General features: G+C 36.5%; 1 protein-coding gene across 14 annotated transcripts in view; it reads left to right on the forward strand.

Moving 5' to 3' along the window:
• The window catches only part of PPFIA2 (PTPRF interacting protein alpha 2), a 294096-nt gene that overhangs the window by 214256 nt on the left and 62748 nt on the right, over positions 1-17092 (forward strand). For all 14 annotated transcript variants that reach the window (XM_048302575.1, XM_048302565.1, XM_048302562.1 and 11 more), the window contains 3 exons: positions 10026-10247; positions 14426-14572; positions 16372-16506. In XM_048302575.1, the coding sequence (XP_048158532.1) occupies positions 10026-10247; positions 14426-14572; positions 16372-16506 (504 nt within the window). The remainder of the gene's footprint in view (positions 1-10025; positions 10248-14425; positions 14573-16371; positions 16507-17092) is intronic.

The raw sequence follows: 17092 nt of genomic DNA on the forward strand, positions 1-17092 counted from the left end.
TTAGATTTCCGTATTGACAAAAACCAAGCTGAGCATCTTCCTCTTTTGCTTCAGAATTGTTAAATTAAAATGATAGCATAACATAACATTTGGCAGACAGCTGAAATGAGTAGAGCTGCTGCTTGGAATTGTGCATTTTTGTGTAATGCCGTATGATGAACAGCGGCATAAATCTTACTTAGAAAAAATAGCTGTCATCATTACTTATTTTATAGGCAATCCAATTTCCAATGGTGCACTTGCAGTGCAAGCATTAATTTTACACATTTTGCAGTTTGTGTGTATTTTCCTTTGAGTAATCTATGTGTTTGAGAAACACGCTGTAAACAAACACTGTTCAGCTACATTCCCCTCTTTGAAAAATCTTACTCAGAGACGCATCTGTGGAATTTTGATAAACAGTGTACACCCCACTCGCTTGTGCTTTTAAATACAAACACACTGTTTAGCTGAAAATCTCTGATTTTCCACTTTCTTTCCAAGCTGTATCTTCTGATTTGAGCCACTGGGTTCACTGCTTGTAAGCAGAACTAAGTGGAAATAAGACTATCCATCCTTTAAGAAAACTTTATGTTTAGACACTAATGAGAGGAATGAAATCCAACATAACATATTATTATCAATTTTTAATTGAATTTTTTTACAGCATTATGTCCACAAAACTCATATGCTCCCTAATAAAAACACTTTGGGTTTGTCATGTTAGCTGAAATAAAGGTTTGTGCTTGCTAGTTTTTGCTCCTTACAGTAATGAAAGCATACTGGATATGGCATTAAGAGGAGGCTGTATTGACACCGGATCAACCAGTGCACTCTAATTCACATCCTCTGCACTAGCTGCTCTCTACCTTTCTACATTTACCTTAGTGGCCATCATCAATTCCTTATTATTTAGGCAAGAGAAACTTAAAAGCTTGCAAATATAGAAACTTGCAAAGAGGCCAACTTGCACAAAGAGAAGAGCTTTAAAGGACCTTGAAAACTTGTTTCAAAGAACACCTGACAAAGATCACTTGCTGTGAAAATTAAGATGCAACCATTTATGTTATCAGATAGTCTCCTACTTAGATCTGTGACCACTTGCTGTCACTCAGATCTTTCACTTAATCTCTAAGGACAATAGCCTGATTTCCCCACAAACAAAAGCCAGGAAAGAGACAACTCCCAGTGAACAAAGTGGCCATTGTGAAGTCTATTGAGAAGCAACTTGGGATGCAGCAACAGTGGAAGTGAACAGCCAGAAATAAGATACTGTGAATAAGTAGTTTGTTTTCAAATAAACTCATTATTTCCTACTGATATTTATTTCACCTTCCATAAGAACCATGAAAGTTGAATTATTCAGTAAAACAGTATTTTCAGAAATGATCATATGCAAATTAGGGAGTATTGAAATTGCTTTGGAAAAGAGAGGATCTTATGATGTTTGTACACCTTTAATGTCCACCATTACAGTTGTAATTATATTTTGCTTATTTCTCTCTCATAATGGAGAATATTCCTAAATTCTGTGCCACGTATTTTAATTCAAATATATAAAAAATCATTGCAATAATTCTTCTGAAGTTAATGGAGTTTATCAGAGACTAATTAGCCTGAGGAATGACTATTTTATCCTCAAAGATGCCATGGATGTATCAAAAGTGTCCTGCTTGACAAATCCAGTTCAGCATGGATTTCTATTACACTGAAGGTACATAAGCTAACTATTTAAGTGCAGTGTAAATCTGGGTGTTTCTCCTTGGAAGCACACTGGTCCTACCCATAGTAAGGGTAGTTTTACCAACAGAAATTGGTAATTCCCTTCAGAACAATACCAGAATCAAATGGAAACAGATACATATACCAGGAGAGGTAAAAGAGCCTGATACTTCTGGTGCAATGAAGACCAGGTCTTCATTGAGGAACTCAGAGCCATATATAATTACTTTTTGCAAGAACCAAACAGTTGGGTCTATTTTGCTTTATAATATACCTCAGGCTGTCACATTAAGCTTATTTAAGAATCATGTTTTTTCTTCTTACTCATAGCACTAACATATTACAATAATTAAATCAAACTTTCAAAATTAAATCAGGTTATGAATACAAAAATCTGTGAAAACACTGACAACAATTGTAGACATTGTATCATGTAGGAGTAGAAGGTGTTTTGCCAAGGCAAGTATAGTGGGCTAAAATGTTCAGAGCGCAAATCAAATACTATTAATAAAAGTAGCAAGTGTCTTTCAGAGCAATCATCAGAATCTGTTCTGGTTTTTGGACTTGATTATTTTTGGATTTTCTGATGTATGTTTTTGTATGATTAATAGAACACTGCGGAAAACTTCCAGTTTCAGTTTTTACTGAAAAAAGTTTATATCATATGCACTCTTTTGTTTTGAATGAATAAATTAAAAAATCTTTCATTTCAACTGGTAGCTGAAATGGCAGGGAAAGGAGTGAAGGAAGGACATATGGAGCCCTCCTCAGAAGCATCATTTAAAACTAGGACTTAGTAATGAAAGAACACCAACTGTCAAAGGGGTTTCTGGACCTTAGAGAAAAGTTTGCTGTAAGGACGCTTTGTTTACCTGTTTTCTGAGTGTAGTCAGAATGCAAGATGTATAAAATGTAGTGGGAGTGATGTATGAAATGTAGTGGGAGATGTGAATCGTGCCCCAAAGCATGTATTTTGTAAATTAGAGAAATAATACACTTCAGACACAAAATAGATTTGATAAGCAGATGATGGGTTTGCTTACAAGCAGTGCAGACATCTTTCTGGTTTTCTAATCATCTCTTTCCAAATTGATATTTATAAAGCTAATTAAAGAATCATGTGCTGAGGGGGACTTAATGAAGACTGATGGCTTGATGCACCTGGCAAGGTGAGGCTTATTGAGTGAAAGGAATCATGGATATAAGCTGCAGGTAGCTTAGAAGCCTTCATGAGTCTAAGGAGTAAGTCCAGGAGTGTATGCAGTGTTCTTTCAGAAAGAGTCCAGGCTAATATTTTGTAAGTACTGTTCTGCTTAATAGTTTAGTATGTCTGCATGACTATGAATACTTAGTGCTCACCACTATAGCATAAAGAGCTGCATGACTTATGCACGGTTTAAATGATAAGTCAACAGACTTCTCAAATCTTTGTCAAGAAATCAGTTCTTTGCTTGTTTCATATAAATTAACGTGCCTTCCGATTGTATGAGTTTCTTTTCCTTTTTACCTAGTAGAAACCCCTATATTCTACTACATATTAAGCCAGTTAAAACACATCTTTAAAGGGGAAATTTCGCAGGGGAATTTCACATTTCAAGTACTCTGATAACTGACAGCGTTGGCTGACAGACCTTTGCTGGATGATTTACTGCAAGGAGTTGCCAGAACATAATTTCTAATGGTGGAATGGGGAGGCTACTAAGAAAAAGGTGCTAGTCAGGGCAAATGAGGACAGAGGTTGTGTGTATAGTTTGGTTTGAACAGCTAGACAGCCTTTTTAATAAAGGAGCAGCAACTGATTGCTCTCTCCTGTGTGAGAGCTCAGGAAGTCATCTAATAGTGTAAAAGAGAAACAGGCAGGCATTTTGGAAGAGACCAGCAACATGAAAAAAAATTCCCACCCATCAAGTGAATGCCCTCCCCTCTGTCATTTTGCAAAAGGACTAAAGTGGGACAGATGATCACAGACATCAGAAGATGAATAAGAGCTGAAAGCTGATCAGGAAACAGACATTCTAGATCTTCAAATCAGTAATAAAACTAGGAATCTTTTGATGGCTCAGTAGAAAGTGCAAGAGAGTGAGGATGTTTAGAGAGAAAAGTGCCAGAGAAGGTGGCTATTTTTACATCAGTAGTGGGGTAGGGGGGGAAAAAATAATTCCAGTTGAGAGAATATTGTATTTGATAACTGGTTAGAGGTTGGAGACAGTTCAGAGTAACTGAAGAGGAGACCTCTAATGATCAGGAGATTACTGCCTGACGCAGACCAAAACGTGTGAAACAACCTAGAGAAGTAGAATAATTTTCAAACACAGAGGCAATCAAACACTTAGCAATTACTGTGACAGCTTAAGTGTAATGCTAGTGGTTTTGGCATAGCTTTACACACTGGTTTGTGTACTGGTTATATGGATGATGATCATGCTGCATTTGCTTGTTTAGTTGTCCTTTGGGATTGGTCTATCACATAGCAATGTAACTCTGTTAGTACCAGGGGTTTTTTTAATGTTTTGTATGAGGCATTTGAATGGAATGGTGTGGAAGAATGCTACACTGTAGCAAAAAGCATCCTCTGTAACTTATTTATTCTTACATCTCAAACAGCATCAGTAAGTATTACTCTTTGCAGCATTGATTTTCACTCTTGCTCTCCTAAAAGTGACCTGTATAGTTTAGCTTTCTTTGGTGGTTATTTTACTTACTTTTTGATATTTCCATGCCATAGAATTCAGACAAGTTTATTTGATCTGTGAAGTAAACTGTATTTCTGTCTCTTCTCTGATGGAGCCTTCATGATCAGATTTTCTAAGTTAGAAGGAACATCTCCACCATTACAGAGTTAAAAATACATCTTTTTTTATATTTTTCCCCTGGGATTTGGGACCAAATTTTCCAAATTTCCATGTGAGGACCATGGTGAAATGGGGTTTATGGTGCAGTGAACTTGCCAGTGCTCCTTTAAAAAAAATTTAGAGAGTGTCTTAGTAAAGACTAGACATAGGGCACACAATTTTAGGGTTTAAATAAACAAAACCAAAACCAAAAAGAGAATACACATACACACAAAAGCCCCACCCACACAACCCACATGCTTATACCATAAAAATACTTGTTTGTTCTAGGAATTCTAAAAGAAAAGACTTCTGAATTTTTAGATGACTTTCGATTATTCAAAGGTACCTTATGCATAGACAGAGCTTAATTTAGTTCTCTGATGTGGAAATGCTTATGCTTATGGGCATCCTGTGAATCAGCTGTGCTCGTACTACCAAAACTCAGAGGCACAAATTAGGAGTTCTGCCGGGTTAATGGGTCCTGTCTCTGCTGCAGGTTGTTCAGAGATAACCCCATGAGATATTATTGGTTTCCTTCTCACCACTCTCTGAGGTTAAATTCTAGCACAAAATACATAATTAATTACTGGTGGATAGTATTTAAAGCAAATATTTTGTGTCAAATTTTGCACAAGTGGAGAAAAAATATCACGTGGAGGTGCTTTTTACTGTTCTTGGGATTTGCTTTTAAAAAATTAGGTTTTCATGTGTATTTTACCACATAGGTAGTTGAATGTAAGTTCTTTCTACAAAATAAAATGGTAAAGAACTTTACTATATAACCTGGTACAATTTTACCATTCCTTTTGCTAACTTCTGTAGACTTTTGTCCCTACTCTTTTTTTTATTTTATCTTACTTTATGTGTCGCTCCAACCAGTTTGCCTCCAGTGTTATTTATTGCTAGGGTTTAATTGAAAGGGCAGTATGAATTAGATTAACAGAGACTCCAATATTCTGGATGAGCCTTATTTTACTATTTCTCATGGTGTTTCTTTACCATTGTTCTTGGTTTTTACTAGTGAACTAGTCTGCAGCTGGTTTTCCTTTTATTATCTCATGGTGGAAAGAAGCAGCAATATAGGGGGGGTGGGATTTCTGGTTGTTTGTAATGCTCCAATCTGCTGTCCTTCTCCCTGCTGACACTCCTATACAAGCAGCAGATTGTCTTACTGGAGTGCTTTTTGGATCTTGAAAGGAAGAAAACCAGATTCCAGGGATGTTATTTTCCTTTTCATACTGTTCAGTGGTAGGGAACATTTGCTTTCCTCCTCCATTTCCACAGACCTTAAGAAATTAAAATTTTACTTCTCCCCTTTCCACCCCAAACATTTCTTGTTTCATCCCTATTGTCCCCTCATTCCTGTCTCTGCAGTGTCACCTGTTAGAGTTAGTACCATCACTGTCATCAGATTTATTTGATGATTATTCCATCCTTTCTGTTTCTCTTCCTATCTTGTTTCACTATATTTGGATGAGACTGAAGGCTTTCTTTATGAAGGAAGGGTATCTCTAAAACCGTTGGTAACAACCGCTTTATTTATGTTATATCAGTTATTTATCTGGTGTGGTGTTATGGTGATGTAAGAGAAACAAAAAAGCAAAAAACCCTCAGCTTACAAAAACCCACAACAGGCATCCTCTTGCTGTTTCTCTTTCCCTCATTTTTCCCAGGAGAGGAGGAATGTAAGTGCTACATTGTTGGGTAGAGATGTCATTGCTCATGTACCTTTGTTTGCTCTGACCTAGCTCAAGACAAGATGTCTTAAGGTTCTGTTGGGCCTTTCAGTCTTATGCCAGCCAGATTTCTCATGTGGCTGAGAAACCTGTAGAAAGGGGCAGGATTAAAGGCCAGAGACCCTTACAGTATGTGTAGCAGGCGAGCACACACTGCAGCTGTGTGTACCTGCCATGTCCGTAGAAAGCAAAAACGATGAGGGGGAAAATATTTGATGGTGCTGCTGCCTCTGCAGTATTGAAGTCTAACTAAGTAAATGTGATAGAAACAGATGGACTATCTGTATTGGGTAAACTAGTTAGCAAAAAAAAACCTCAAAGCACTGAAGCATGTGAGCTATCTGCCACATTTCTTTTTTTGAGCGAAAAATAGCCATTGATAGTAGATTCTTTTGTGTGAGCTAATTGAGCTTAAGGAGTGTGTCCATATGTGGCTTCTTCATGGCCCCTTTTGATAGACAGCATCATAAAATTTGTTGAAGACTTCATCTGGATGATTAACTTCTAAGACAGATCTAGGGACCAGGTACATTTTTTGTTTTCTCTGCTAGATCGTTTTGACTAGGTCGAAAGTTTTCTTTAACATTCCCTCTTTAAATACTTCCTAATTGTTTTAGATTACTTTCAGTACTTCCTTTTCCACCACCACAACTAATTTGACACTATTTCTTCCATTTTTGGGGGATTTGAGCTAGTATAGGGATATGATACTCAAGAACGTCTACTTTGAAAGCTTTTTTTTTGAGCATGCTCTTCTGAAAAGGTTTCCTTTAGTGTTTCAGGTAATAATTAGCAGAGATTTATTAAATTTCATTGTTTTAAACATTCAACTAATTGTTTATTTACAAAGGATTGTAATTAATATAGAGCAATGACATTGTAATTGATATATTAATTGCAATGGATTGCAATTAATATACAGCATCAACAAGAAGAAGCTCCTTGAATACCAGGAAACAAAAAAAATTCAACAAGATAAAATAAATTCAACCAGAGAAAGAACAAGAAAAGAATCAAACAAACAATTACAAGACAAGGGACATGGACATTATTCACAAACTCAGTAACAAAGAAGATGCTGCACCTCTGTCACTCCAGCTTATTCCATAGGAAATTTCTCTGGAGCATGGGAGGTTCCTGCTCCTGTCACTAAATCAGAAAATGAATTTGAATCATCATCTACAGAATGTCTTTTGCTTCTACTGACATTGCATATTTTCACATTCTTGTTCAAGCTATTTTTGTGTGGGAGAGAGGGGAAATTATTATCATAACTGTTAACTATCATAAAAACCCTCCTTAAAAACTGAGGAATGTTATATCAGTTAATCCTTGAAATAATTCTTAATAACATTCTACCTGTTGTCTTTTGAAGTGATTGCTGTATATGATGTACTCATATAATAATATATCATAAAATAATAACAAGGCATAAAAGTCACAAAGTATCAGTTAAAATCACTTGGTAAACTTTTAAAGTATGCTTCAAAATTCTAAAAATATCAGATTTTAAACTGAGTGTTTAAAATTTTATTTGTGTCTTTACAGAAAGCTTTTTTTTTATCCTGATCTTACTCAGGAAAATTAAAATGTTGACATTTTTAGCAAGTTTGGAATTTTAAATACCAACTAGCTCTATGTATGATTACAAGAAAAATGTAAAGTAAAGGTGAACAATGATTAGAATTAAAGCACTTTGTAAAAAGAGTTCATCAAAGAATTATGAGTTAAATTCATGTGCATAGATCAAAATACATGCATGCATAATTGTCAGTCACAGCAGTGGTTTAGTGGTGAGAGACAAATTCTAACTGCAATATCACTTTCCTTAATTCTCGGATACTAAGTAAATTAGTAGAAAAAGATTGGTTTTCAGGTTTAATTTATATGTAGTTTAGTTATTAATATCTTAAGGAAAAAACTTCATTAATGAAAAGAGAATTCTTCTCTTGCAGTGGACATAGTCCTAGATATCACAGGTTGCCATTTCATAATTACCAGGGTTTATGTCACATAAGGTACATGAACACATGCCATTTATTGCATTTGAGATTTAGTATTTGGCTTATTATAACCTTGCAGCATTCCTGGACTGCTCTTCAGAGAGCTGCAGGGCAAATTCCATGCAAGATAAAATTTCCCAATCTGTGAAAACTGCTAAAATTGCTGTATGAGATTAAAGCAGTAGAACAGATTATAATTTTCATAGATAAAAACTTTATCTTTAATTTTCAAAATGGAAGAAAATATGATGGTTTGGCTGTCTTATCCTGTTTGAGTATTTGAGTACTATTTTGTTTTTGACTGCTGCATATTAATAGCATTTTGATTCAAGCAGACAAATTGAACACTTTCCAAACATCAAACTGAGAGTAAATAAGTTTTTAATTTGCTATGGTCATCTTACCATGGTGTCCTGAAAGTAGATGAATGATGGTTCAGCAGCTAACATGAGATACCTAAAATATAATTAGCTAGTGTAAAGAATACAGCTTTGGAACTGAGTTATTTGATGTAATGAATTTTTAGAGTAATTTTATTCAGTGATCAGCAACAGGGCAGGTAGTCTTGATCTGGGTTCATTTTACAGCTGATTGAGAAAAGAATGTTGTTAAAGCCATTAAATAATGTTCTTAGAGGCATTAGAAGATTTCTTTAAAATATATTTTGACAATAATAATACAAAGTGCTAATGAAAGCAATCCTGGTTTCCCCTCAGATCTTGCTAGGAATTTTTCATATATACATTGTTATATACATTATCACCTGAAGGACAATAAGCATCTCTTAGGGCCAATATTTCTCTGTGATGTTTAAAATTATAGTTACAGAAAAATACTTTGTTCCTGTGCTCCATAATATAAATTTAATCAATAAAATTGTACATAATCAAGAAAGCTAATGACAGGCTGGGCACTTTGGTTTTATTTTTTCATGTTGCAGGTCAAATCAAATATTTCTGGGGTTTTTTGTTGTTTTTTTGCCTATTTTTTTGACATGAGAGAATTAAATTTGTATGAAACCATAGGCTTAGCCTATGCTGGAAAATGTTAATATGACTATCTGTTGTAATGAGGCAATACCAGCAAGTCCTGTTGGTGAATGCACTTCTATCCTGCAATCTTTTATTTGCAATATAAATCATATTGCTGAGATCATATCCCAAATGCACTGTGTGTAATGAAATCTTGATTTTTTTTTTTTCTTTATAACTATATTCATACCAAGGCTTTCAGCAGTACATAAATTACTTCATCAGAACTTGTTTTTAATGCAAATCTAACTAGTATGTTGTCCAGCGTGAAAGCACTTTCTGGTACAGTGAGTCTGTCATTTATTCATGCTGTTTCCTGTCTGCAGCATGGTGTATTTTGCAAATGACATTAACTTTGTTTCATTTAAAATGCTGTGTAAGTTTAGTTAAGATCAATGAAATGAATTTGGTGATTTTTCAGAAGTATGTTGCAATCTGTACTCTAATAGTCATAATGCCAAACTAAACCTTTTTTATGTATAGTATTCTGCTCTTAATGCCGTTGTCTACATCTCTCTGTGATGCTACATTCTGGAATCCATTGATATGAATTAATCTTTTGCTATTTTTCTCGTAACTATACCTGTCTTATGTACCACGAAAATGGCTTTTTCCTTCCTAGTTGCTTTGGTAATTTTTAAAATAATCTTTGCTTTAGAAATTCTTTAGCTAGAGCCCACATTAAAAGATAATTAATCAATGTCACTTCTCCATTAACAGCGCCTATCAAATGGCTCAATAGACTCAAATGATGAAGCCAGTCAAGTTGTTGAACTTCAGGAGCTACTGGAAAAGCAAAACTATGAAATGGCACAAATGAAGGAGCGTTTGGCCGCACTGTCTTCCCGAGTGGGAGAGGTAGAGCAGGAAGCAGAGACCACAAGAAAGGAGCTCATTAAAACAGAGGAAATGAACAGTAAATATCAGAGAGACATTAGAGAGGTAAGGAATTCACCACACTCACCTCGTATTTCTTTATTGTTTTTCCTATGATATCTGCTACAAACTGATAGAGGCCAATGTATATGGGGAGCAAAAGTTGAGCACCGATGAAAGCCCTTAAACATAGGAGACAGAAAATTTAAATTAAGAAACAGTACTAGAAATTTCTTTCTTTCTCTCAATAAATGAAAGTATAATTTAATTTTCCATCTCTTTCCTCCTCTTAAATTTGTGGTGTTTCTCAGTGTTCTCCAGCATATCTTCTCTTAGGCAGATGTTCTCAGTATGTGTGGATTGTTGGCTTCTAGAATCTATTTTAATATGTGTTAGTTACCTTTCTGTTACACTGCTTCCTACAATATAGTTATTTCATATGCATTTATATATGCGTGTGTATGTATATGCATTTATATGCATACATTTTACCTGTTATTTCTAGTATTCTGGAAGAGATGATCCTTCACAGTTTCCGATGCTTGGCATAGGCTCAAAGTCTCTTCACAATACTTTTTAAGTACTTAAAATACTTTTAAGTGTTTTATCATTTTTGTCTAGTTACAAAGACTAGTTTTCACTGATCCAGAGACCTACAGGCCTGTCAGACTGACCTCGATGCCCAGGAAGATCATGGAGCAGATCATCCTGAGTGCCATCACACTGCATGTGCAGGACAACCAGGGGCTCAGGCTCAGCCAGCACAGGAGTATGAAAGGCAGGTCCTGCTTGGCCAACCTGATCTCCTTCTATGATAAATTAACCTGTGCAGTAGATGAAGGAAAGGCTGTGGATGTTACTTACATGAACTTAAGTAAAGCCTTTGACACCATCTCCCACTACATTCCTCTGGAGAAACTGGCTGCTCATGGCTGGGACAGGTGCACTCTTCACTGGGTGAAAAATTGGCAGGATGGCCAGGCCCAGCATGGGGTGGTGAATAGTGACATATCCAGCTGGTGACATAGTGACAATAGTGACATATCACTTCTGGTGTTCTGCAGGGCTCGTCACTGGGGCCAGTCCTGTTCAATATCTTTATTGATGATACAGATGAGGGAATCAAAGGCACCCTCAGTAAGTTTACAGATGACACCAAGTTAGGCAGGAGTGTCGATCTGCTGGAGGGCAGGAAGGCTCTGCAGAGGGACTGGAGAGGTTGGATTGATGGGCCAAGGCCAATTGTATGAGGTTCAAGAAGGTGAAGTGCCAGGTTCTGTGCTTGGGTCACAACAACCCCGTGCAGTGCTACAGGCTTGGGGAAAAGTGGCTGGAAAGTGACCCAAAGGAAAAGGACCTGGGGGATGCTGGTGAACAGTGGCCGAACATGAGCCAGCGTGTGCCCAGGTGACCAAGAAGACCAAGGTCATCCGCAATAGCGTGGCCAGCAGGACCAGGGAAGTGATTGTCCCCCTGTACTTGACGCTGGTAAGGCCACACCTCAAGTTCTGGGCCCCTCACTACAAGAAAGATGTTGAGGTGCAGGAGCATGTCCAGAGAGGGGCAACAAAGCTGGTCAAGGGTCTGGAGCACAAGTCTGATGAGGGCTGCTGAGGGAGCTGGGGTTGTTTAGTCTGGAGGAAAGGAGGCTCAGGAGAGACCTTGTTTCTCTCTGCACCTACCTGAAAGGAGGTTGTAGCAAGGTGGGTGATCTGTTCTCCCAAGTAAGAAGTGACAAGACAGGAGGAAGTGGCTTCGAGTTGTGGCAGGGATGTTTCATTTGGATATAAAGAAAATTTTCTCCACTGAAAGGGTGGTCAAGCATACGATCAGGTTGCCCAGGGAAGCGTTAGAGACGCCATCCCTAGAAGTGTTCGTGAAATATATTAATACGGCATTTGAGGACATGGTGATGCTACATTTATTGTGTGACTTGATGTTCTTAGAGGAGTTTTCCAACCTGAACAATTCTATGATGCTATGATGTGCTTCTCCTTCTCCACCACTGCTACATTAAGTCACAAGGGGATTCTAATATCTCCACTGTATTTAACTTTGGCAAATATTGCTGTATCTCAGACACTTGATTGCCACTTGCTATTTATCTTTTGAATACCACATTACACTGGCTGTGGGCTTAATTGCTTTCATTTCATTTCTTCCTAAGAAAAGCTGCCACTAATACGTTTGCATTTAGAATAATTACCAAATGCCAGTGCAAAATCTGCTGCAAAACATATTTGTAAAAGTGGAAGTACCTTCGATTATTTCATACTGCCACAAAAGATTGTCGTCCCAGTACAGCAAATTGCATACATGCAACAAGAAAGGGGTAGTTTGGTATAGTATAACTTGTACAAATTATTGAAGGTTTTTTCTTGTGTAATTTAACAAATTACGTATGTAATAACTATATTTATGCTGTTGGTTTTTCCGGCAATACTCAAAAGGTCAGCTGGATGTGGTCCACTTCAGGAGTAGCTATTCAGATTCATTTGTATGATCACTATTGTAGGACCCCAGAGTGCCAAGAATATTTCTCTGCCTGTTTTTAAGGGTTTTACCCCCCTGAACAACACTGTTTTAACCTCCAACCTTGGAAAAAATTACCAACAGTCAGACAAGAACTAGAAAATACAGTGGTGTGAATTAGGTGATAGACCACTATGTAAGATTGTCACAGGGTGAAAAATTTAGAGGTTTTGGGCTTCTCTTTGTAGTAAATAGATAAGAGTAAAAAATATCAAAATGGAGGATTGTTGTTGTTCTCTAAACTTTCTTCTCCTTCTTCTACTACTCCATACTCTGCAGTAAAAGTAGTGTGGAATGATTGGATAGAGAATTCCGCAGTTCCTGCCTGTGTTACTGAATAACTGGTAGGAAAGTGAAAATAATGTACCTTTTTAGTAACTATTGGTTAAATTATCTTTAAAAGTCCATGTAAATCTTGATAATTATACTTCTCTCCTGCTGTCTGTACTCTATGCTGTACCTGGGTCACGCTAGTGGTTCTGTTCCTCTGATAAGACTTAATAAACAACTATCTGGAAGCATTGAAACTCAAGGAAAAGTCTCAGTTTATCTTTTGAAACCCCTTGCAAGGACTTTTAGAAAATTTTCTCCTGTCAGGAGGGATTTGATTTATGGCACGGTTCAGTGTCAACTATGTCTTGAAAAATGCTTACTTCAACACTGCTTTCATAATGTAATAAAGCAAAATCAGTAAGGCATGCCTATCAGTAAATATTTTCATTGTTAAAGGTTATGTGGCAACATGTAACTCTTCTCAAGAGCCAGACACAACTTTAAAGTTAATAAAATTTTCTAATTTCATTAAAATTTATTGAAGAAAAATAAAAAATATAATAGAGAGAGTAATGAATAGCCTAGCTAAATTATAGCAAATGATTTCAGTGAGACCAGCTTTTAAAACATAAGAAAACCTCAAGATCTTAGAGAAGTCCTCCCCATAGCATATATGTATAGCATACCCATATGTTATGGTTACGGTTATGTATCCAACATTACGGTCACTTGTTTTCCTGAAATTTCAGGACATGTCACGGGATGTCTGCTACATGTTCTTCAGAAGAAAATTTTAGCAGAACCCAGGAATAAGTATAGGAATGTGCATGTATTTTTTTTTTTACCCCATGTCACTGTAGTTATGTTTCTACTATTATGTAACTATATCAATTTTTATAAATTTTGATCAAGCTGTTGTTTAAAAAACAAGCAAGTAAATGTGAGCTTTGTTTACTATGATTTTTGCATTGAAAAATATAGAAACTAGAAACATATGCAAAAGGAGAAGTTTGTTTCTGTTTGCTGTATTCAACTGCTGCTACTGCACCAGAGGAGGTTCAGGTTGGACATGAGGAAGTCCTTCATGGAAAGGGTAACTGCACGTTGGAATGGGCAGCCCAGGGAAGTGGTGGAGTCACCATGCCTGGATGTGTTTCAGAAAAGACTGGGTGTATGATCAGTGCCATGGTTTAATTGACAAGGTGGAATTGTGTCATAGGTTGGACCTGATGATCTCAAAGGTCTTTTCCAACCTGGTTGATTCTGTCATTCTGTATCACAGCTACAAGAAATCCCAAAGAATTCTCTTTAAAACTGAAGATTTACTTCTGAGCATACCTTACACTCCTGTCTACTATTAGCATGAAAATTAAACCATTATAAAATTATGTAGTATTTTAATTGTGCGATTCCTGATGAGAGTTTTGGTGTCACATTAGGCAATGGCACAAAAGGAAGATATGGAAGAAAGAATAACTACGCTGGAGAAGCGCTACCTCAGTGCTCAGAGAGAATCGACCTCCATACACGACATGAACGATAAGCTGGAAAATGAACTGGCAAACAAGGAAGCCATCCTGCGTCAGGTGCTGTACCTGCCTTAGTCAGTTGTTTTCTTCATACCCAATGAAAATTAATGTCTATTTACTATAAGGGGTTTCCATTAGGTGAATCTGTTCAGTTTCAATCAACAGATTCAGTTAATCTAAAAAGTCCTAAATTGTTCAGCACCTCTAAATGTTGTATCAGCTACTACAGCTGTGAACAGTAATTTCAATGTGTACGTTCAATGTTGGAAAATAACTGGGTTTTCTGATAGTCTTGCATAAGTGCACACAGTCTTATTCCCTAAGTAGTGGAATATATGTGCTTCTTATGTAAGAATTTTGGAATTTTATTTTCTAAAAATTAGTCTGAGCTAAAAAAATTCCTTTCTTCAGGAGAGAGAAAAATTTGTATGTAATATATTCTAATGATTTTACAGATTAGTAGAGTGCAAATAAAATTTTAAAATGATAAATGAACTCTGAATATATTTTAAGAAAGCTTATAACATGACTGTGCAGCTTTCTCTCATGGTACTTTGTTTCCATGGTGATTCCAAATCTGGAATGTAAACTGAACATAAAACACTGCTTTGTAATTTGAGGAATATGATATAAACTGAAAGCAAACATGAAATGAATATAATTCATAATGTTTAATTCAAACCCAGCCTCAGTATCAGACTTCCTTTTTGCCTAGCATGTTTTTAAACAATTTGAAGTGTTATTTGGGAAATTAGCATGTGTGATGTGACGTGATAATCTCTGCTTCTATAATTGTATGAAGATATATTTGCACACACATGCACGCATCCCTCTGTGTGTGTGTGTGTATATATGTATTTGACTACCTCTTCAGGGAAATTAAACCATCAGCACTCAAACTCTCCAGCTTTTTCCAGCTTCCTTAGACTATTTTAAGAGGTGTCTTCAATTGTCAGAGAAAAAAAACACTCAATGATGGTAAAGGAAGGTACTTGTATCGGAGTTCTTATTGTTGCCAATGTAAATCATGCTGTGCTGCAGAGTTCTGCCTACTCAAAGCAGGAATCAAAACAACTAGGTTTAGAGTATATATGGTCAGACCTGATGTTGATTTGCAACATTGAGATGGTAAAAGCCTATCTTTTCATGCTTTTTTAAAGATAAAAAAAGAATCTACAATCGCACGCCTTTTTCATTTTGTCTTGTATTACCTGGATTGAACAAGAAAGCAGTAACCATTAAAAGATCATAATTGTGTGGTGCATCTCAGTAGGCCAGAAAATGCTGCAGTTATAAAAAGTCTTCTTATTTCTCTTTAATAGTTATCATAGATTAATCAATTTCACCTCTGTAAAATGAGATTTAATTGTAATGAATGAAATGTCAGTTTTAACTTGTCATAATATATGATTGGATTCATTCAGAAAATTTTTTGGCAATTTCGTCATGGAATTCCATCCTTTCAGAATTGTACTTCTTTCCCATTTTAGCTCATATGTAAACTTTTCTGTAAGATGGACCATTTCCATTTAGAAAATTCTTGTTTAACTAGTACCAGTACTATTATTTTGCTCAGATAAATACCACATCCATCAGTGGAGCTTTTTCATCTTAATTAGTGCCATTTTACAACTTTTATTCACCTTCCTTGATCCTTGAGCCTCAAATCAGTAGTAAGTCTGGCAGCCTACATTGTTCCATGCTTGAGTTAATACCTCTCTGATAAGCTCTCCCACACTGAGGGGTGACTTGCCTGTTAGTTTAGCTATCATTTCACTGATACTTTAGAAAGGGAAGGAAAATTCCTAATGTTGATTTTTATTTTTTATTCTTGTTTATCTATCTTTGGCCTTCAGTTGGAAGACAAAAACAGACAGCTGCAAGAGCGTCTCGAGCTGGCTGAGCAGAAGCTGCAGCAGACGATGAGGAAAGCTGAAACCTTACCTGAAGTGGAGGCTGAACTGGCTCAGAGAATTGCAGCTTTGACTAAGGTACTGAGAAATAGGCTCATTTCAGAAGCCCCATTGTTTAACACTGATTTGCAACCTGATTCCTCACCTCAAGGACAAAACAAAGGTAGCATCCAGCCGATTTGGAAGAAGAAAATGTTTCCAGATAAGTATGGGCACAGGACTGGTTTAAGTGCCATGTTTGTAATTAGCGTTTTGGCGACAGGAAAAGTAGCTATCTGTAAGTTAGCCTAGGCCATATTTACAAAGGAGTAATGTATTTGCAATACATTTGAGCATTACTTGCTCTAGGAGGACTCACTTTACTGTATAAGAGTTTCTAATTTAAGGGTAGGCAGTGAGGGAAGTCCCTTTCCTACAGGTACTTAGTTCTTCTGGATGTTTTCATTCACCACGTATAGAAACAACATCTAGTTTTATTGCAATAAGTGCTATAAAATCAAATCCTGGCGGCAGGTGGGATTATTTGCGCAACACAAATGAAGACAACTTGCAGTACATGCTACAAGGTTTGCTGTGAATGATTTTTTGTATCATATATATGCAAAGAAAAATGTGAAACCTTGAGCAGATTTCAAACTGTTTTTTCTGATAAATTTATTATATG

Source organism: Corvus hawaiiensis, chromosome 4 (genome assembly GCF_020740725.1).
Source record: "Corvus hawaiiensis isolate bCorHaw1 chromosome 4, bCorHaw1.pri.cur, whole genome shotgun sequence".
Taxonomy (NCBI): domain Eukaryota; kingdom Metazoa; phylum Chordata; class Aves; order Passeriformes; family Corvidae; genus Corvus; species Corvus hawaiiensis.